This window comes from Argentina anserina, chromosome 1 (assembly GCF_933775445.1).
Source record: "Argentina anserina chromosome 1, drPotAnse1.1, whole genome shotgun sequence".
Classification (NCBI taxonomy): Eukaryota; Viridiplantae; Streptophyta; class Magnoliopsida; order Rosales; family Rosaceae; genus Argentina; species Argentina anserina.
The window spans coordinates 10,965,749-10,989,043 of NC_065872.1; the positions used below are offsets into that span (position 1 = coordinate 10,965,749).

Genomic DNA, 23,295 nt, shown 5'->3' on the forward strand with positions numbered 1-23,295 from the left:
CCACCTCCCAAATCGAGTATGATGGGGTTTCGATCGAAATCCTTCAGGCAAGGTTGTTTGAGGACTACGAATTAATGGAATGGCCTTAGATATATATTTCTACCCTGGATCGCTTAACATTAAACTTAATCATGAACCAATTTCTCTATGCTCCGACACCACATGTTCCTCTCACTTCTTTAGATTGGTCTCGTATCGAGCTTGGAGCCATGGAGTTACGATGCCTATTGCATTGTAGGATATATGACCATGGAGACAATTAATCAAGAGTTTAGAGTCAAATTCTACAATTATCTTGGAACTAAAAGCTAAGAGAGAAAATGAGAAGAGAAATCTGAGCTCTCGTATTGAAAAAGAAGTGTTAGCGACTGTTAGGTACCATAGTCTATATACTCACTCTGAGTGTTACAAAATAATGACACGTGTGAGTAAGTACGTACTAGCTAAATTAAGACAAAACACATGCTTAATTAACATACTAACTAAGACCCTTGAACGTTAAGATGATATGCAAGCTAATCTCGAGTAGATACAAACTGAAGTTTTAAACGACAGCTGATCTTCTATTCCCATTTTCCTATTCTTTTACTTGTACCCTAATCAATTTTTGTCATGTGTTCTGCCCCTAAAACAAGTTAACAGTCACTTAACTTGTTAACTTTGTTCTTATTTCTTACAAAATTATAAACCCAAAAAAAGGAAGAAGAAAGATTTTTTTTTTCTCCTCCATCAAAGCCTTCATATCTCTCATCCGCTCCATGATCCATCTCCTCCTGTCCTCTGTGAAAACTTCCTGACTCATATTCTATTCAATTGTCAATAAATCATGCACTTCTATTTTCGACGAGTCAATATCAATACCCAGATATTGATTTGGAAACTTGAATTTGATTCCTTCTCATCTTCGAATGGGAATTGCAGGAAAAGAAAAATCTAAGAGAGGATGAGAAGAAAATAGATTGATTCAAGGATAAAATTTCTAAAGATATTGATTAAAATGATAAAGTTTCTAAAGATATTGATTTTGACATTCAATCATTCATAGTCCTGTAAAGATTTTGATGGTTTTTGAAATAGATTGAAATAGGTAAAATTCAGGCTTAGTATGAAATCAACTTTGATGTATGAATGAACTAAAAGAGCTTGGAGTAGTTGGGGATCGAGGAGAATCATGGGCTCTTGAAATTTGCTATCAGCTTTCAGTCCTAAATTAGAATCTATACCAGTATCACATTCCAATCCTTAAATGAAGATCCATAAAATCACTTATCTTTATTTTCTATTATTAGTGTTGATTTCAATCGAACTCCACAAACCCAGATAATATAAGGAAAAACAATCTAAAAACAGAAATTGTATAAACCCTCTACTACTAAAATTTTCATGATTCTTCTACTATGACCAAAATTGAAATCTCATAAGGGGTTATAAATTGAACACTCATAAGCTTTTTTTTTTGTACGTTCTTGTAGATGAGTCGAAATTCTATATGCTTATAGGTCTCATGAGAGCTAGAATGGAGAATTGGAGATGCAGATATATGCTTCCCTTTTTCTTCCGTTTTATTTTTAATAAATCAGAAATGTTAATAGAGGTAGATAGCTTATCCTAGGTGGCTGGACACGTGCCAAACATTGATTAAGGTATAACTGTATAAGTAAGGAAATAGGAAACTGGGATTGTGGGAATATAAGATCAACGGCCGTTTTAAACCACCCTGCCTTGACTTGATTTTGAGTGAAATGAACATCGATCTACTTTAAGATGCTGAAACTTAGAGTGAAGGACACAATTAGTAGCAAGAGCCGGGATTTAGATGTTATTAATGTTCTAAAAATATCTTTGATATTAAGAAAACGATATGATAAGTTGATTATCGGTCTATTATATCGGTCAACCCGAAAAATCAAGTCAAATAGCGATTTATCGGCGCTTTTTTAAATTTTTTTTTAAACTATGTCGTTTTGAAAAAATAATTTAAAGAAAATAAAAGTTTCGTTGATAGCATTCAATGACGAGAGAGTTTATAATGAATTATCACTTTTATTTTTATTAATTAATGCTATTTATGTATTTTAATTGTCAAAACAATCAAATTTTTTATGAAGTTTATTTAGTATATTTACTTCTATAAGTTTTAATTTCTCAAGTTTTGGTATAATTTGATATATATATTTATAAATATATTAAATTTAATTAAAATTAACAAAAATAATAAATCCGATATCTCGATATATTCCCGTTATATCCTTATTTTACAAAATCGATATGATGCTGATTAATGTTATTTAGACAATTGGATTGTTATCACTTTTCCTTTTTCTTTTTGGTCAAGAGTAATTCATTGAAAAAGGCACAAAGGCCTCAGAGAAAGAAACACAGAGAGAAACTACAGCCGCAAAAGAAAGACGGAACAAAATAAGCTAAACTACAGCCACTAAACAGAAGCGGCAAACAAAACTAATTTGGAAAGGGAGGGCCAGGCAAACCATCTGCCCTGAGCACATTCAAAAGAGAAGTTGGGGGACTATCGTTCCATTCCGAGGAGCTCAACTTCATCATACCAAGTTTGGCTGCAGCATCAGCCATCTTGTTTCCAGCACGAGGAACCCATTTCCAAGTGATGTTGCCAAGAAGCGGGATAAGGGAGTTTGCAGATCTGAACATTGGGGCAATTTTCCAATTCAATTCTGGGTTTCTGCTAGCAAAAGCCGTTATAACTTCCCGGCAATCTCCTTCCATTATTATCGAAGTTAGATTCAGAGAACCTGCCAGTTGAAGGCCCTTCACCACAGCACCAGCCTCTGCCTCCAACGCAGAATTAAAATAACCCAAGGAACTTGATCCAGCCAGTGAGTGGTTATTGCTATCTCTAGCACAAACACCAATCCCTGCGAGTGGAGCATCTTGTTTCCATGTGGCATCAACATTGATCTTAGTTACATTGATTGGAGGGGGGGGGGGGGGAGCCAGTGATTCGGTGTGGCCAAAGCAGCTCCATCTTTCTCTAACATTTGCATAGTGGAGTAAATATCAAACCAATTCCAGAAAGTTCTCTGAATATTGTGAATTGTAGCCGAAGGATTGAGATGTTATCACAATGCAACAAATTAAGGGACATCCGCAAGATCATGCATGATCATGAAGTAATGCATCAACCAAATGATCTATGAAGTTGTGTCAGCCATACTCCTGTATTTAGCCTCAATTGAAGACATGGTCATTGTAGTTTGCTTCTGTTGATACCTGTTTTTCCATAAGCCCAAAATCAAGCTTGACACGCAAAGATCCGGGTCAATAGTCTTAAAACCACGCCAAGCTTAATTTAAAGCCAACCGTAAATTGAGCACAACACACAATTCACGTAGACCCAAGTTACGTTTTGGGGTTACGAGATTGAGTGTGGTGTGGAAGGTGACGGAAGTACATGAGACCCATTTACAGATTTTTGTTTATTGACGGTTTTGGATTTGGGACCAAAACTCGAGCTCAATAACCTAAATTTTGACATGGGCATACAAAGATGAGATCAACCATATCCATAAGCTTGAACACAATAACTTGCCTTAGCCAAAGTTGTTAGCTTTTCCGATCACCCCCTTTTACCCTGCGATAATTCCTTTGTTTATAGGCTAAACACATAATCTCATCCCTCTTTCTTATTTATTCTTAGTATTGTTATACAAGCTACTAAAAGCCACTGTGACTCTTCTCACTAAGATCACATATTATGACATCTACTTTATCATTTCAACTCATCACAACAGCTATTCCCTAGGAGTTTGCTACTCCAATTTCACACTCCATCCTAAAAGTACACTCCATCTATAAATTGAGGTTTCATCCCAGTAGCAAAAGGACTTCCCGGCAATAGAATACAACTTCCCAACAGTAAAACGCAGAACTCCCCCAAGCATAAAACCAAGCAAGACAGCCTAAATCCCTCAAGCATACCTCTCTAAACAATCTCCGAGCTCTACATGCAACCCAGCAAGCACCACCAAATTCCATTCTTTCCTTATTCTAGCAGATTCACCGCATCAAACCTCTCCCTATAACATGCATCTCATCTCTACAACTCATGTGCTTCTAGCTCCCACACCACACACTCTCTTACAAGCCTTTATATGTTATCCTAATAATTGAGAGTCCAAAAATATACAAAATATTGCCTCCAAATAAGAGGAGTCATACCACCGCAGCAAGCCGATATTACCGCGGGGACATATGGGAAAATACAACAGAGCTTCTTAAAGCTTAGGGCCTAGAAATCGATCATTGATCCAATTTGAGTACCTCTACCTGATAGACCTCAACAGAAAACTGAAGAGTAACGACATCAAGTGATTGAGTTTAGTAGTTCCTCATATAAAATTATTGACGCTAGAGATATAGTAAGATGGAGAAGACAAAATTGTTTCAAGCACCTACAGAAGCGCCCCTTGTTTCAAAGAGAGGAGGACGGGTTATTCACATTTTCATTTGATGGTCAGAGGCAAATTGAAAGCTAAGCAGTGGTAATTCTAAGGGGAACAATAGAGATGTCTCCTACGTCACCCACAATAATAATATGTGGAAGTATCGACATAATTTCATAGAGTCATTCGGTCTGAATGCTACATGAAGAACATAAGCCAGATGAATGGGCATATATGAGCCTTTAAAATATCTTTTTATACCATGACCAATGCCCCAATTAGTCATATACATGTGACCCGCTATCAGGAAAAGAATTGTAATAGCTAAATGATGGTGTGCAATATCAGTCAGCCATAGACCTCCGGTTACTGGATCTAATCCTACATTTTGTCTCTGTGGACCGAGGATAAAGGTAGGCTCATCAGGAAGAGGATTGTAACATGAGAGAAGCAAGGGGTCAATCTCTTTCTAATATACAACACAGATTATGACAATGCAATGTAGTTGAACTCTCATGTTGATCTGAATGAATTATCCTTTCAATTGAGGTAAATCTTTGCCTGCTAGGCAGCGGGATAGCAAGTTCCAAATTATGTCTCGGTAGGACATGTATTTCTATCACTATGAAATTCATAAATCATAAATGAAGTAGTTAATGGTGGAGTTACCATTATCCTTTTTGTAGTGACGAATCTTGTATGTATTCCTAAATTATCTTTTCCATGGAGGTAAATCTTTGCCTGCTAGGCAGCGAGATAGCAAGTTCCAAATTTGTCTTTTGAGTCGAATCAATGAGAACAAACGGTAGCCTCCTTAAACTCAGAAGGGGCAGAAGGAGGAAATCATGCCATCAAGTAATTCTAGCTACCTCTTTTAACAAAATGACCCCAACAGCTTCTTCCTACATTTCATGGGGACCTCAATTTAGCAGAATAACAAAACTAATCGTGGATTTTCTATCATTTGGGTCTCCTACTGAGCCAGCATCATATATAGAAGGCTCAATGATAACTTTGAGTCACTGCAGACTCTCTTGTAAAAGATACCTTGATCGATCACTCAACATATATGAGAACTCTAACTGCTGCCTCAAAATGAATCTCGATAGGGCAATGTAGAAAATAACAAATAAAATTTACAGCATAAGAGATATATGGTCCGGTAAATGTCAAATACTATAAACATCCATTACCAAACAAAAAAATACTGTAAACATCCAACAATACTTTGGAATTGAGTAGCATCATTATTTTGTAACAGAAATGCCATCATGCAATAAGAGTTTTTATATATGGCTAAACTTGCATGTACGTAGTACGTGGTATGGGCATGACACTCATTTGAACTTGCTTTAATGTAGAAGATCTTTTAACATACCTTCAGTTGTGAAACAATGAAGTCATCTCCATGTATTAATCACAAGTCATAGGAAGAAGTGAAGCTGACCTAAGTCGTTCATTTCAAATTCTTCATGTAGAGCACACAACTGTAGTGATCATAGACTCACATATATGATCTAGTGATAATGGTGTCACCAACATAAAATAGAAGAAAGACATAACCAGAATCTATCATGTTTTATGAAATGACTTGGATCAACATAAGCGGCAAAAGAATCTCTAGTGTGAAGGAAATTTCATTCCATGCTCTAGGAGATTGCTTAAGTTGATATATAGATTTGTTTAACTTGCAAACATGATTAGAAGCAGATGGATTGACAAAGCCTCTTGGTTAGGTCACGCAAACCTCCTCATGTAAAACTGCATCTGAAATAACATTCTTAACATCCACTTGATGCATTTTCCAATTGTGATATACTACAAGAGAAAGAACTGATTAACCTAGCTTACCGTCGTGTGTGTATATACATATATATGTCCAAGTACCGGAGAAAAGGTCTCTTCATATCAATATTATAACTGCACAGTCGGTCAATTTACTTCTCTAGCTAGGTCTACACGATGTACAACCCCCACGCACGCGCAGGGCACGTGACTTATCTCTCTCGTCCCAAACTGAGAGAGCGAGACGTGAACTAATACCAAGCACAAAACTTGTGCGACCCTAAAGTGTCCCCCTACAACCCCAAAAACGACGTCGTGGCGCACTCTGTCTCCCTCCGCTCCATTTTTATTTTTATGTCCCAACTCCCAAATCAAAAAGGAGGAAAAAAAAAGCAAACGAAATTCAAAAAAAAGAGAAGCCCTTGAAAATTATCACATGATCCCAATTCTCTAGGTCCAAAAAATTTGAAACCAGAGTTTCAAAATTCTCTCTAGGGTTTTGAAACAATGGCGGAGCAGAGGAGCAACAAGTGGAACTGGGAGGTCAGCGGCTTCGAGCCGCGGAAGTGGTCTTCCTCGGCGAACGGTGACAGCGACGACGGCTACCGTCCGCCGGGGAGGAGGTACTCGATCTCGGCCGCCAACGCGTTGGCTCAGTCCCAGCTTTCGAACCTGTCCGTGGCCGCGAAGCTCCAGAAGCTTCAGGATAAGGTTAAGGTAAATGGTTTCGGAAACTCTAATCGAGGTGATTAGTGTTGAACTGCATTTTGTAATTGAGGTTTAGAGGTCTGTGGTTTGAGCTTGTGGAAGAGATTGTGTGTGTGTTTGATGAGGTGTTTTGAGTTTTTGATGATGATTATGGTGACAGCTTGCGAGAGAGGATTACTTGGAGTTGAGGCAGGAAGCGAGTGAGTTGAGTGAGTATTCCAATGCGAAACTCGAGAGAGTGACTCGGTATCTTGGTGTTCTTGCTGCGAAAACACGGAAGCTAGGTAGGAATGAATCAAAGTTTTTGAGTGTTTTTAACTTTTGAGGATGCAAGTGATTTTGAGATGTATTGATTGATTTGTGAGTGTTTCAGATCAGTTTGCGGTGGAGACCGAGGCTAGGATTTCGCCGTTGATCAACGAGAAGAGAAGGTTGTTCAATGACTTATTGACAGCCAAAGGTACTCATTTTCTGTGAGTTTTCTTCTTTTTGGGACTCTGTCTCGTTTACCACACTAGCGCACGCTCGAACAAACTCATGCATTTCCACTCACGTTTTAGTTATGCCGCAAAGTTGGTCTGAGTATAGCCAAAGCTTCAGAATTCAAATGTGATAGTCATGTTTTAATTCAGTCTTTTAAATTACAGGAAACATAAGAGTTTATTGTCGTACGCGACCGTTGTTCGAGGATGAGGGTCCTTCGGTTGTTGAATATCCTGATGATTGCAATATCCGTGTCACTACTGGTGATGCTGCCCTGGCCAACCCCAAGAAGGAATTTGAACTCGACAGAGTTTGTGGACCTCATGTTGGACAAGGTGAAATAAATTTTTTGTCTTTCATTATATACTCTCCTTCATGTTTTGGTTGTCCTAAATATATGTAATGTACTCCTACTTTATAGTACATGTGTTTCTAAAGTATGACAGATTAATTTGTTTGTCAGCTGAACTCTTCCGTGATGTTCAGCCATTGGTGCAATCTGCATTGGATGGATATAATGTTTCCATATATGCTTATGGGCAGACCAACTCAGGAAAGACACACACTATGGTTACTCTCTACTCCTCTTGCTTTATGTCTGTGTTTTTGTTGTCTTTTTTTTTTTCTGTGTTTATACTTCAGCATGCGATCCCTGATGGACTGCTATATTTCTATCAAGGCCTTGTACCAAATGTCTATTATGAAATACTTGTATGAAGCATTTTAAATTCTAAATCATGTAACAAATTAACAGTGATTTTTAACTATAAGAACCTTAAAGCCTAAAGCCTGGAGAAGGAATCTGTTTCCATAGAAATAACCTGCGGTTACTCCATTATTATTGAAGTGATTTTTTTCCTGGCCATTTCATTTATACTTGAGAGTAGTTTCAGTTCGATCACGTTCACTTCAAACAACATAAATGATATTTGGCTATCTTTCACATTTTTCAGGAAGGGTCTAGCCATGACCGTGGTTTGTATGCTCGGTCGTTCGAGGAACTATTTGATTTAGCCAACTCTGATTCAACTTCTACTTCTAGATTCAAGTTCTCTGTTACAGTTTTTGAGCTCTACAATGAACAGGTCTGTAGTAATATATACTGGTTTCTTGCTCATCTAAGTGCTTTGAAGCATGTGATTTCATGGTAGTTTTGATGTGACTACTTCCATGTTCTTTCAGATAAGGGACTTACTCTCGGATCCAGGTGATGCTTTGCCAAAGATTCGCATGGGATCTCCAGACTTCTTTGTAGAACTTGTCCAGGAAAAAGTTGATAACCCACTGGACTTCTCTAAAGTATTGAAAGCTGCATTTCAGAGAAGAGGAAATGATCCCTTGAAGTTCAATGTTTCTCATTTGTACGTACCAAATGTTTATAACAGTTTTTAGTTTATGGTTATGCATAGATAATTTGTTTTCATCTGAGGTATATATCTTGTTTCTCTATTCTCAGGATCATCACAATACATATATACTATAATAATATGATCACTGGGGAAAATACATACAGCAAGCTATCTTTGGTTGACTTAGCTGGAAGTGAAGGCTTAATTGCCGAAGATGATAGCAGTGAGCGTGTGACGGACTTGCTGCATGTCATGAAATCTCTTTCAGCGTATGTTTCAATGATAATAAGAGCTTTTTGTTTATTGTAACTGAGATGTAGTTTTTTTTCAGCCCATACTGAATTATTGCATGAACACTGCATATGTTGATGTCTTATTGTCTCTTTTTTAATGTGCAAAATGTTGATGTTTCTAGATTTACTTTAAAACATGTACTCAATTGCATTTGATGTTGTGCGCAGATTGGGTGATGTTTTGTCATCTTTGACTTCGAAAAAGGATGATATCCCTTATGAAAATTCGATGCTGACCAAAGTACTTGCAGACTCACTAGGTAATCCTGTCTCCTTTTTTTTATATGCTAAACCACCCCACTTCACAGCTGTTTTGACATTTATGTTATAACTGATCATACCATTCAGGTGGAAGTTCAAAATCTCTGATGATTGTTAATGTTTGTCCTAATGCGTTGAATCTGTCGGAGACATTGTCATCTCTCACTTTCGCTTCTAGAGCTCGAAATGCTGTTCTAAGCCTTGGTAATCGAGATACAATTAAGAAATGGAGAGATACAGTACGTTCCTCTTTTTATTTATCTTATTTATTCTTCTCTTTTTGGACTTGAGTTATTACTACTAGAAGCTTATTTAATGCTTAAAAATAAGATACAATTATTATTTTAATTTAGTACTGAAAAAAAAAGTTCTCAATATAAAACCTGGAGTTCCTTCATAAACTTGCTGAGTCTATGATTCCTTCAAGACAATCTATTTCTTTAGTTCATATTAACACACTAATCTAAGCAAAGATAATTAATCGATTTTTGATATTGAATTTTTGACTGCTTAGGCTAACGACGCACGAAAGGAGTTATATGAAAAAGAAAAAGAAAGTCAAGATCTGAAACAAGAGGTTTTGGGACTTAAACATGCGTTAAAGGATGCCAATGATCAGTGTGTATTACTCTTCAATGAAGTTCAGAAGGCCTGGAAAGTTTCTTATACATTGCAGTCAGATTTAAAGGTTTTGTAATTTTCTGAGGCTTTCCAATTGACTTGGATATTACTGATTGTTGCTAGTTATTGCATTTGGTCTAGCTTTCTGGTTGATGTTGATTGTTTCTCCAGCTGTTATTGTACCATTCATGTTGATCTATAAGATATGTTCCCTTTTTTCGTTTTAAATGATAGATCATACACTGCATTACATGTTACTGGAAGTCAGAAATTTTTTACCCCGATTCAGCTTAACCTTTGAAGGTGTTCAAGATTAATAGCTGATCTCCCAATTGATAATTTTTTTTATAGTTGAAGTTTAGTTATTTATTGCATTGTTGGTGTTGGTGTTGACTCATCTAATGTGATTCATTGTTATTGATCATGTAGTTGCTAATCTGGTTTCATATTTTCATTTGGTGCAGTCGGAGAATATTATGCTTGCAGATAAGCAAAAGATAGAAAGGGAACAAAACGCACAGCTTAGAAACCAAGTTGCCCAACTGTTACAGGAAGAGCAAGACCAAAAGATACAGATTGAACAGCGAGATTCTACGATTCAAGCGTTGCAGGTTGGCTGTGTCTTCTTATTATACTCATTTACTTCTTTTAATGTTTGATATAATGCCTTCAACAACCATAAAACAACTGAGGCACTCAGCAGCTGGGCTTGTTTTCATGACTTTTGTTTGGCAATGTTTGAGATATAATTCAGCCCAATCATAGTGTGTAAATATTTATACATGTATGTTGCTGAATCTGGTTTTTATATTAACATAATGGTGCCACTTTTTCATTGTCAAGTGGATGAACATGTTTCAAGGTTCAATTTTATTGCATACTAAAAGGAATTGAATTTATGGACCTATTGTTATATTTCTTAAACGGAAATTCTCATATTTATATTTTTATTGATAAAAGCTTTTTAGTTTACAAGATTGTACTGTACGATCTTCTGTAAGTTTAACTGCTGTTTCAGGACAAAGTAAAGAGTTTTGAATCCAAACTCAATGAAGCTCTTCATTCCTGTGAGGGTCGGACAACATTAGGCTCAGAACTGGGGTCTGCAACTCTGTCAAACTCCACGGCAACTGGGGATGACATGGATTCTCCGCTAGTAACTAAGAAACTGGAAGAGGAGCTTAAGAAACGGGATGCATTAATTGAGGTTAGCTGTTCTACTGTAATTTGACATATGTACTGTGTAGAATAATGCTAATTACTTATCATGAGCCATCATGACATCCAAACTGTCCTCTTATATTTGTGATCATCTGTTGCGGTAAATGGGTTAGACAATGAGGCGTTATTAGGAACTGTAAATGCCATTTGCTCCCATGTTATGTGAATTTCAAACACCCTCATTGTTCCGACCGTTCTATTTGCTAGAGCTTCGTATCCCCTACGAATTGTAGGGTTTAAAAGGAGGTCTCAGTTCAATTTTGATCCCTGGTTCGCGAAGGGGGTTTTGGGAAATTTTAGGTATTGAGAAAAAATGAAGTTGTAAATGGGCTCAAGTATGTATTATCCATCCTAATCTGTGTTCGACAATACCCCGAATCAGAACAGGAAATGCATTTAAGTTATCTGGAATTATCAGTGAGTACCCATTTTTAATCCACTCTACAGATCTCACTGTAGCAAAAAACTGTTAGGAGGGTTAAATCCAATTATAACATATAACATATGGGTTAAATCTAAACTATAACATATGGGTTTGATTCTCATTTTTAAATACTAGCCTCATACCTCGATGCACGTGTTATTGGTTAATAGCGGAAAAACTCAGAATTATATTTGTTGAAACCTTTTTTTTTTTCATTTGGTTTTATGTGTTTCTTATTGGAGAATCCTTTTATGTACTTTTGTTTGATATAAAGGGTATCATTGGCATGACACATTTTGGTGGTATTTTTGAGGGCTTGACTTTCTAATAGTAGAGATGCAATAACTACTGTAAGGACACACAAGGCATGATTATGTCATGGTCTCCTTTGAACTACCTCTGGATTGTTTCTCTAGTCTTTGTTTTGAATTATATTTCATTAAAAATTGCCGTCCTTAGGAACCAATAGTTGTGTTTTGTAGTGTCCTATCTCATTTCTGGTTTTGCATCTGTGCATCAAAGTGTGATATTTAGTATGCTCTTACTGTTCTGTTTGGTTCTGAATTGATGACTTTGCTCTTCAGAGGTTGCATGAAGAAAATGAAAAGTTGTTCGATAGATTGACAGAGAAAGTATCTGTGGCTGCACCACCACAGGTAATTTCTATTCCATTAATAAATTTTCTGGAGGGCATCTTGTCATACAGCTGCAAATCACAGACACACACTGCACACTTAGACATAGACACATACACACAACACACCCACAGACCACCTATGTGTGCTACTTTTCTACATCATTATGTTGCTGTTGCTCTTCTTGCCCCGTCTGTATCCCTCTTTCTCATTTTGATTGTCCATTCATATCTGATATCCTTGTGGTTGCAATTGTGTAGAGTTTCATGGTTCATGAGAAGCCGAGTCTCTGACTCCCTGGTTGCTATATCATGCGTTTTTCTTTATGTCATATGATGTGGATAACTGATTATTTTGTGCGATGTCCAATTATGAAAAGTTTTAATAGCAAAAGCGTGATGTCATGTAATGGTTGAACTACTAGGATAATATTCATTATCGCTCATGTGAAATTCTGTAGAAACTATGTTCACAATTTTTTCCCATTCTCTAATGCCATGATGATCAGACAAACCGTGTCACATCATTTTCCCTCGGGTGTGAGATTTGGGTAATTGTATATCTGTGGTTTGTTTTGGAATTCCTCTTGAATTCTGATTATGTAATTGTAATGTTCTTTTCAGTTGTCAAGTCCATTATCAAAGGGGCAGATAAATGTTCAATCTCGGGACCTTGTCAGGTAATATGGTTCATGTCATTTTTGCTTGTGTTATACTTTTCAACTGTTTGCATCTGCTAGAAAGAAGTTTTTCTTTGACTAAACCTTTTCTGTTACTTTAAAACAGGAATGATAGTAGGGGGCAGTCAATGGATGTTCCTTCATCACTAGCAGTTACTGCAGATAAAACTGATGGTACAGTTGCTCTGGTGAAATCAGGTCTTGAGAATGTTAAAACCACCCCTGCAGGAGAATATCTTACTTCTGCCTTGAATGATTTTGACCCTGAACAACATGACAGTCTAGCTGCCATTTCAGATGGTGCAAACAAACTTTTGATGCTGGTAGGTTGGTCATTGGCTCTATATTTTTTATTTATATAATGTGCAATGATAATAATTATTTCACAATAAATTTGTTTTAATATGAGCTATTGATGGTACACTTCTGTCCTATGTAACTTTCGTTTACCCAAAAGAAAATTAACAAAGAAAAGGCTTTGCACCAAGTTGATTGAAGTCAGTTGGGATGATTATTTTTATTATTTCTGCAGAAACGCTGCATATAGTTTTCATATTGGTAGTTCATTATTATTCAAGTTTGATGTGTACACATATTCTCTCTTACAGGTTCTGGCTGCAGTTATTAAAGCTGGGGCGTCAAGGGAGCATGAAATACTTGCTGAAATAAGAGATGCTGTTTTCTCTTTTGTTCGTAAAATGGAACCACAGAGAGTGATGGACACCATGCTTGTATCCCGTGTTAGAATTTTGTACATTAGATCTTTGCTTGCTAGATCACCAGAGCTGCAGTCCATCAAGGTTTTGAAATAAGAGACACATGTGAATTTTCAGTTTGCTGCTGTACTCTCTTCTTCCCGCATATGATTAGTGTTTACTGGATTTCCATCTTTTTATTTATAGGTATCTCCTGTTGAGAATTTTCTGGAGAAGACTAATACTGGGCGTAGTAGAAGCTCCAGTCGGGGTAGCAGCCCTGGAAGATCTCCTGTGAGCTATGTTGCTGTGCATGTCCAAGGGTTCAAAGTGAACCTAAGGCCTGAAAAGAAGTCCAAGTTCTCATCTGTTGTATCAAAGATACGCGGACTTGATCAGGTAGCCCATATATATATATATATATATATATATATCTCTCTCTTGGCTTTGGATATAATGACGACAGTGGAAAGGGATATAAAAATGAGAATTCTTCCAACACAGGCAAAACCGAGAGATTTTCTCTTTCTTTTAAAAACGAAAGATTGTACACTCTTGTTAGTCTTTGAGTTCTCCCCTTTTTTTTCCGCATTACCTGCATTAAACGCCCTAATACTTTTGCACTTTGCTTTTAGTCCTTTTACAGTTCTCATGTTAAAAATGGTTTATAAGATGTCGCAATTATTGCTTATATGTACAGGACTCTCCAAGGCAGCAAATAACTGCAGGGAAGCTAAGGGAAATAAATGAGGAGGCAAAAATGTTTGCAGTTGGAAACAAAGCTCTTGCTGCTCTCTTTGTTCATACACCTGCTGGTGAGCTGCAGCGCCAACTCAGATCCTGGCTCGCAGAGCATTTTGACTTTCTCTCTGTTACTGGAGATGATGCATCCGGAGGTGCAACCGGTCAGTTGGAGCTTCTTTCAACTGCGATCATGGATGGTTGGATGGCCGGACTTGGTGCTGCAATTCCTCCAAATACAGATGCTCTTGGTCAACTTCTATCTGAGTATTCAAAGCGAGTTTATAGTTCTCAGTTGCAGCACTTGAAGGTAGATAGTGTTCATGGGTTGTTTGCTTATATAGTTTACTTTCCTTTGGTCCATGAAAATCCTTGAGGGCTGTTACTTGTTTGAAATGGACCTTTGATATCTTTATCAATGAATCATTGGTTGTCTTTTCAAATTTTCTTTTTATATTCCAGGACATTGCTGGTACATTGGCATCAGAAGGGGCAGAAGATGCGGCACAAGTTGCGAAATTGAGATCAGCTCTTGAGTCTGTTGATCACAAAAGGAGAAAGGTAGTCTTTCTATCTGCACATATTGAAATGAGAAGAACCTTACTAAGAAAAAGGATGTAATTCTATTTCTATACACCTGTATTTCCTTTCTAGTTTTGACAACCCAATTCTATACACCTGTAATTCCTTTCTAGTTTTGACAACTCAATTCTCAGACAAACCAATTCTCAGACATTATGCCAAATTATTGTTTTATCAGATTTTGCAACAAATTCGAAGTGATGCAGCCTTACTGACATTGGAAGATGGAAGCCCACCTATTCAGAATCCTTCTACCGCTGCTGAAGATTCACGATTAGCGTCTCTCATTTCCCTTGATGGCATAGTGAAGCAAGTCAAGGTTTGCATCTTTGCATTTTTTTTACTATTTTTCTCATTGATTTGGGTTATTGTAAATTAAGAAAGGAGAACTCATAATATGTCTACAGGATATAATGCGACAATCCTCTGTAAGCACCTTGAGCAAGAATAAAAAGAAACTATTGCTTGCTTCTCTAGATGAACTTGCTGAACGTATGCCATCCCTTCTGGAGATTGATCATCCATGTGCACAAAGGCAAATTGCAGATGCTCGTCACGAGATTCAGGTATCTGTGAATCGTTGAACTGTTAGATATACGTATTTGGCAAATGGTTTTTAATTTCTGCTTGTGTTACAAAATTTACTCACTGTAACTTCGTTATGTTTCTTGCAGTCCATTCCTGAAGAAGATGACCTTCATGAACAGTCTCATGCTCGCAAACCATCAACAGATTTGGGATATGGTACTGAAACTGATGTGGCCCAATGGAATGTGCTGCAGTTCAATACAGGTTCAACAACCCCATTCATCATTAAGTGTGGAGCAAACTCAAATTCAGAATTAGTTATTAAAGCAGATTCCAAGATTCAAGAACCTAAAGGTGGTGAGATTGTGAGAGTCGTCCCAAGACCTTCAGTCTTAGAAAACATGAGCCTTGAGGAGATGAAACATGTATTTTCCCAACTCCCTGAGGCTCTAAGCTTGCTTGCTTTGGCAAGGACTGCAGATGGAACACGAGCTCGATATTCTCGGCTATATCGGACATTGGCCATGAAAGTTCCCTCACTGAGGGATTTAGTTGGTGAGCTTGAAAAGGGTGGAGTCCTAAAAGATGTCAAGTCATAAAAAGAAGGCTTTGTGAACTTGATGGTTGAGGTGCGTCGCGTGTATCATGTAGCTATTCATTTTCAGCATGCGCAAACGGTTGTATTTTGTAAAATCTATAGTGTGCAGTCTGTTGTAAACTGTGTTACTGCACGGTATCTACACATAGCATGCTTGTATCATTGACATGTTTTTAGCAATCTCATGTAAGTTATTCATGGCCAGTGGAACTTCTAGCAATTCTATTTGCCATTTAAAGCTGAAAGTGATCCATGGTCAGCATTGTCATGATTCCGAACCCATTGGGAGCGCAGGACTGAAAAGTTTACTCATTGAGAAGGTGCTTTCTGTTCTGCGATGTATTACAAATTGTTTCGAGACGATTTGCTAGTTCAAGCAAATCAAGATGGATTTTTAAAGACGGTGACAGATGTGAAGTGAAAGGAAAAAAGAACCTTCTGCTAAAAAAAAAAAGAATGGAAAAAAGAACCTTCGACCTCTATACAGCGGGTTCACCGGGTTGGTATCATCCATTTCCCAAGTGCCTGTGTGATTTTAAGGTCCTAAACCAAATCAAGTGAAACTAATGCGGCAGAATACATGGAAATGAACACTGAAAGCAAATCCTTTTGTCTTGTGAGAAACCAAGAATGCAACAAGTTAAAGCATTTCGATAGAAATCCCCATGACTGAACTGTGCATCCTATGCCGGAAACTTATTCTGGCTGAAGCATCTAATCATCGACTTCAGGCTCATCTGGAGGCTGGCATTATGTTATGAAGGTTTCTTATTTTTTGAGAAGAAATGTGCTGTGAAGGTTGGGAAAACAACTGAGGCATATAAGGCCATTTGGGGTCCTAGAGTATTTGGCAAGTGAAATGCTAGAGGCAAGAAACCTGAACTTGTGCTCATCGTCATACAATGCAACTTTGAGAGAAACACGAACTCGGTGAGTCTCAGTCAGCAAAATTGATTGGAAACCAATTTTCGTCACAGGCTAAAGAGTAAAACTTCAATTTTCGTCTTATCCTGGTGAGATATGTGATCAAATTAGAGCCAAATCCAACCAAATTTTAAAAAACAAGTTCGTCACATAGTAAACTTTGTGGCAACTCATCAAATATTTATCTATTAAAATATACACTACATGACATGAGTATATGATTCATGAACTGATTTGATGAAATAAACATAAAAAGTATAGGAAGAAAGAAGCATGTAAATACATGCACATATTAATTGTATGTACTATGACAAGTTTAATTGTAACTGGTAAGATGTTGGAGAATACTAAAATACTATATAAATCCAACTATAAATAAAAGTGAAAGGCCATGAAAAACAATCTTTAATAAGTTGTTTTGTAAGAAGTTAAAACACTGCATGATTTTCAAGTGAACAAATTTAGAGAATGATGACTGAAATCATAACTGACCATATACTCAACGTATAAATCTTACATGACTCACCCTTGCTGATTTTAGCCTCATGGGTTCACAATTTGGCCTCACTCAAAATCTTACTAATCTCACTTATGGATTCACAATCAAAATATCAAAGTAAGAAGCAAATTAGGGTACTAGTATTCTCACCAAACATAAGAAACCATCTATAAATATGAATATCAAATATTTTTATTATAAATTTTGCTCCTAAACACGATTACAATTTTCCCTTTCCTTTAATTTCACACAAACCTCTTAATTCCACTCTAAAACTAGTGCAAGTGCCACATCATGCAAGAGAACACAAATCTATCAAATTAATGTACAGTAACTGAATATTTGTGAAAACATATAGATTATTTATTTATCTGCTATCATACAAGAAAAAAAAATTCTCTAACATACACGGAGAAGTTGAACAGAAAATGTAGACAAAAAACCCTATTGCCTTTTTTTTATTTTTTTATTTATCAGTTAATTACTGTTTCTTTAACATCAACAAATGTAACTCCTATAATATTGGTAATCAATTCACCTGCTTACGCTTAGCTCAAACTGCTGCATACCGTGTCATCAATCACCTAAATTTGGGCCTCTTAGGAAGGCTGCTGCCATGAGGTCTCTTATCTGGTGCCCGAGCTTTTCCAAAAGACTTCACCTTCCTTCTTGCCCTTTCCTCTTCACTGTCGGATTCATTTCCTTTCTCCCTGTCTGCATGGCTGGCTTCCCTCTCTAATTCTTCCCACGTCTTTCCTTCTTCCTCTTCTGAGTCTTCTCCAGACTCTTCTTCCTCATCATCCTCGGACTCCACCAATGACTCGCTTTCATCATCCTCATCTTCTGAGCCTGATTCTGACTGTACATCTGAAGGCACGTACCCTTGGTCTGACTCCTGAGAATTGTCAGAATCAGAATCACTGACCTCCAGGTTCAAAAATTCCCATCCACCATCTTCTATGAACTTTTCAGGGTCATCTGTAATAGTTTTCAGTATAGGTCGCCAATTGAGATTCAACCTGCTCTCATAATACTTGAGATCAGTTGTGTCTAACCACTCCTTGATGCCATCTAGTGATGTTGATGGGATGGAATCGATTCTAAATACATCTCGCTTGAAGTCCTTGAATACGATAGTCAAATCAAAGTTCTTTTGCCCAAGACCAACTCTCTCAAGGTTCACTATTTCGATCTCACTCAGAGTAATTACCACAAATGGTGTCTCTATCAGCTCCACCAGGCAGCTTGAAGTTGGAACAATGAAAGCCGAGGATTTATGAGGAACTCCATTGAAGCCAAGCTCTCTAAGAGGCTGATCAAACTCGAGGTCAAGAGATTTGAACTCAGGCTGCCCCCACATATCATTTACTCGATTCACAAAGTTCTGGAACTCCATATTAATTTTGTTCTTTCGTTGTCTCTCACGATGCTCTTCCTCAATCTCATCAGGATCATATGCAGACCTTTTTCCCCCACCAAGTGTCTGGACTACATCCATCACCTCTGTATAGAATTGTACATCCTTGGTTTTTTTGTTTCCCACCATAATATGATTGTGCAGATGAAAGTGAACCAGTGTAATCATCTCCCTCTCTGCTGGCTGGAAAAATGCATGTTTGATATTGCTAAACATAACATCCACACGCTGATCAGCCCTAGAAGTAGAATATCGGAACCCATTTGCATGGGCTTCTAGTGATCCTGTGAGCTTTCTTGCACGACCACCAAAACTGGGACGGATTTCTAGATCAGGCAATCTTTTTGGCTTGAATTTGGCTCCTGCAAGTTGCAGCCTTTCCTGCGTAACTAAAGTTGCCCTCTCAGCTCTTTCAGACTCCCTTGAGGCAACCTGGCGCCGAAGGGTTTTAATAAGCTGTACTACTTCAATTATATGCCTCTGGTCTTTAGAGCGGAATGAAACTTCCTTTAAATAAATTGATCCTTGAAATTTGAGGGAGTTTGCATCATGAGGATTAAATGGGGTACCAGGTACATTGAAGATTATACGGATGTAGCAATTCCGATTACTCTCCTGGGTAGTGTCCTGATGGCTAGAAACACTCTTCACGGTGGCTACATGGAAGGGAACCATGTTTCCATAAACAGGCAAGAGGATGGCTTCATTTTTCTGATCAACCTGAATCATTAACTCTCTTGGAGGAGCCAGATCATTGACATTCTTATATGCAATCAGATCACCAATTGTCTTCCCAGCACCACGATTATATGTAGCTGAAGAATCCCCACCAGCAAGCCTCCTAGCAGTTTCCTCATTCTTTTGTCGGGCAAGTTCTGCTTGATGCTGCCTCCGTAGTTCTTCCTTTGACATTTCATGATTGTCTGACCTAAGTGTGGCCTTACTCTTGGTACTCCCAGCACCTCTAGTACCAGCTTTGACTGTCTTCTCTGCTTCATCATCATCATCGTCATTGAATGAGTAAGCCACATCCTTCACAGCTTTAGAGCTTATATTAGTCAAAATTTCAGGATTCCCTTCACCAACAATAATTGTATCAGCTAATAACAGTGAAAAAATCTGTGTCTTTAGGTTTTTTGTTTGCGCCTGCAAGTTCTGAAAACCAAGAGACACATTGAAAACCATGCCTGATTTGAAAATCCGATCATTCTTGGCATTCAGATTAAGACCAGACTCGCGAAACTCAAGCCCAATTCCAGTTCCTGCTGTTTTAGTCAAGTTTGCTGCCAACTCTGGAGCCTCCTTTTCAACTACTGACACCGCAGCTTGGTATGCAGCACTTAACTTATTCCCAGATTTTAATTTACTAATTGCAGCTTCTTGAGCTTTAAGCAGAACCTCATAAGTTTTATTCTGTGTGGAATTTGCATCAATCAGAAAGGTTCGTGCAATATTTGAGCAGTAGCTGTTGTACCTTGACCCGACAGCACATATAATTACACTGGTAGAGTCGTAACAAAGGTTCTCATCATTGCTCGAAGCACTTGGTTTCAGATCAAATCCTCCACCACTCTGAAAAATTGGAGGATAACATATATCAACATTGTCTGCCTTCAGCTTCACTTTGATTCTTGCAGGTTCCAGTATGGTCTTTTCTGTTTCATCCATCAATGACGAATGTGAAATTTTCTTTTCCTCATCAATGACTTTTTCAAGCTTAGGTACCACAAAACTCCTCATCACCGACGAAGTCAAGAATGCAGCTTTCCTCACATTAGTAAGTTCCACAGAGTCTTTGACAGCAAATAAGTCAGAGAACCCATTTGTTACATCAGCTAACTCGAAATTAGCATTACTCAACTTGTCCATCCAAGTCACCAAAAGCTTCCCTTCCGGAGCCTCTCTTGCTATGTGTCCAACAACAGGACCAGAACTACTACTGGAGCTCGATTGGGTCTTCACAGCTTGAAAAATGCTATCCATCATCCCCGTTCCATCATGATTCTTGAGCTTCACATGCATCACAACTTCAACACCAACGGCCTCTCTTGCAGGCCTCTTCACAACATTCAGCAGAGACGCCTTCTTCTGGCTACACAAAACATGGATCTGCTTCTTTGTGAAAACCATAATCGTATCCGGGAACTCAAACCCCACCAACCAGATATTCAGCGCCGAAGACTTTAGGTACCTAAGATCATCAGAACTCGGAGGAGTTGCAACAGAAAGTGCATCAGAATCACCCCAAAGTCCGCCACGGTGTTCATCCCAATGCGAATACATCAGCTTCAGCCGCTTGCTGAAGTTATTCACATCAATCACATACGAACTCGAGCTACTCGTGCTCCCCGCCGTAGTTCCTGATGCCTTCCCATTGGCAGGCTTCACATTACCTTTCCGATTTTCCGCCATTGTAATCAGCTCAACTACTACAGATTTCGGCTTCTTCCAAGTTCAGCTAGTTGAGCATACTGATCATATACATATATATAACCAAAACAAACACAAAAGAACATCTCAAAAACAATAACTTATAACAAAAGTTCATCACAAGCTTTGATTATGATAAATAAAGGAAGCAACTTTAAAGCTTGGAATTACCAGAATGCAGTACTTGTATGATCCAAATTCAAATCAGCTTTCATTTCAAGTTGAAGCAAGTCAGACCCAATTCCATGCCTGGAATCAAACACATAAAAATCTCAACTTTAATTCGTAAATCCAAATCCAATATAGAGATGAAAAAGAAACCAACTTTACTTACCCAATTTGAGATCAGATAACCCAAAACCAAAATCAAAGCGACGTCGGATTGAGCAATCGGAAAACGGGAAGAGCCGACTGGAAATTAACGCAGTAAGAGTTGTGGGGGTCTCATTTTGAGGAAAGGAAGGTAATTTGGGGGTTTTTGATTAGAATGAAACCCTAATTGGGTCTTGTTCTATACTTCGTCTCTGAGCCTCCGATTCAGATAGAGGAAGAAAGATGGGAGTTTGGGTTTGGTGTGGCGGGTCTACGCTAAAGGCCAAAGGGCTGCAAGCCTGCAAGTGACCAATGGTCTTTGTATCAGGTGGGTTATTATTAGTCACCTTCTTCTCTTTGGCAAACTGCTTATCTTTTTTTATTACCCTAATCACCTAGTTTACCTCATCAGTAATTCACCAGCTGTGGCTTATTTACTTGTAATGAAAAAGTGCATGGACTAGAGACAACTAGAATTAGAGATATCAAATCATATTCTTAAACACCCTCGCGTCCAATTCTTTCATATGTTAGTAAACACATGATTACTTTCTACAAGAAATCATTTCCGCTTCGTTTATGTCAATAATGTGTTAATAAATACATGAATTTTAACCATTCTCTCCAATTTCAAATAATGAAGGTGTATTGTATTTAGATTTGTGTGAACTTATTTTATTTGACAATTTTTTTTAAAAAAGTCCACATACTCTTTAAAAAGTATATGAACTCATAGAATTATTATAATCATTTATTTCAACCACAAACTTTTGGTTGATTTCTACATACTTTTATCAATTCATGAAATCCACATAATTCATATTGATCGAAAATCTATGGATTTCTCAGTACTCATAATGTATGTGCATACCATGTCTCTCAACTACGAGCCCACAATTTCGTGATAATTTGCTTCACTCTCAGGTGCGTCTTAAACATCTAGGTTGACCTTATGGGTTGACGTCTTGTGGGTGCTATTGGATGACAATTTAATGCATGTTAAGAAAAATTTCTACATAACAAATTTTGTTCTAAGTAAGTTTATTAGTTGTATGACTTGCATCTATTACAAAGAAATTAGAAAATCTTGCTTATTCATAATAAAATAAAATAAACCCTTCAAATCTATCAACCAATAGGTACTAAATAAATTGTTCAGGAAGTTTGAAGCTAAAGAAGTTGGCGTTCATAAAACATTGATATAATTATTATTCTCATTTCTTTTTACATAATTCTTTTATCGTTATTATTTTTATTATTATAATTGGGCATGTGTCCACATATGAGAATGATGTTTTAATAAGTATAAAGATACAAGGTAAGAACATAACATATAGAAGAAGAAAAAAATCATGGGATCATAGATTGAATAAACATATTAGGTTGTAGGAAAAGACAAAAAAAAACAAAATACAATGAGAAAGTCCATGGAAAAGTCCATTAAATCTTTGGTCTAAAGGCTAGACAATTTTTGGATTATGGTGTATAATTAATACTACAAAGTCCATGAGATTCCATGAGTTTATAATTCCATAAGTATGAATGATATTTTGAATACCCACTTACTTATATTAATTTTAAAAAGTCATAATTGAATACCTTCAGCTTTTCATGGATTCCATAATGAGTTTTAAAAATCCTAATTGAAAATACACCTAAACTTGTATAGATAATTAAAAGTTTGTATTGAAT

General features: G+C 37.4%; 2 protein-coding genes across 3 annotated transcripts; one reads left to right on the forward strand and one right to left on the reverse strand.

Moving 5' to 3' along the window:
• The first annotated feature begins 6,597 nt into the window (after positions 1–6,597).
• LOC126789254 (kinesin-like protein KIN-14B) lies at positions 6,598–16,304 on the forward strand. The gene is made up of 23 exons (XM_050515369.1): positions 6,598–6,920; positions 7,072–7,195; positions 7,285–7,371; positions 7,559–7,729; positions 7,858–7,964; positions 8,348–8,479; positions 8,577–8,755; positions 8,851–9,012; positions 9,205–9,296; positions 9,385–9,536; positions 9,812–9,985; positions 10,383–10,529; positions 10,937–11,125; positions 12,148–12,219; positions 12,822–12,877; positions 12,984–13,200; positions 13,486–13,677; positions 13,780–13,971; positions 14,273–14,623; positions 14,776–14,874; positions 15,074–15,214; positions 15,303–15,461; positions 15,570–16,304. The coding sequence occupies exons 1-23, from the start codon at positions 6,711–6,713 to the stop codon at positions 16,020–16,022; spliced, it is 3,858 nt and encodes a 1,285-aa protein (XP_050371326.1). The 5' UTR covers positions 6,598–6,710; the 3' UTR covers positions 16,023–16,304.
• A 1,364-nt stretch (positions 16,305–17,668) lies between these two features.
• Positions 17,669–21,902, reverse strand: LOC126789259 (FACT complex subunit SPT16-like). 2 transcript variants are annotated; one of them, XM_050515388.1, is made up of 3 exons: positions 21,626–21,902; positions 21,476–21,540; positions 17,669–21,332 (listed from the first exon to the last, which is right to left on the reverse strand). In XM_050515388.1, exon 3 carries the CDS (start codon positions 21,271–21,273, stop codon positions 18,025–18,027), a length of 3,249 nt encoding a protein of 1,082 aa, XP_050371345.1. In that variant the 5' UTR covers positions 21,274–21,332; positions 21,476–21,540; positions 21,626–21,902; the 3' UTR covers positions 17,669–18,024. The 2 variants fall into 2 exon arrangements, with proteins under 2 accessions (XP_050371345.1, XP_050371336.1); XM_050515379.1 differs by having other exon boundaries at positions 17,670–21,332; positions 21,463–21,540.
• Positions 21,903–23,295: the final 1,393 nt, after the last annotated feature.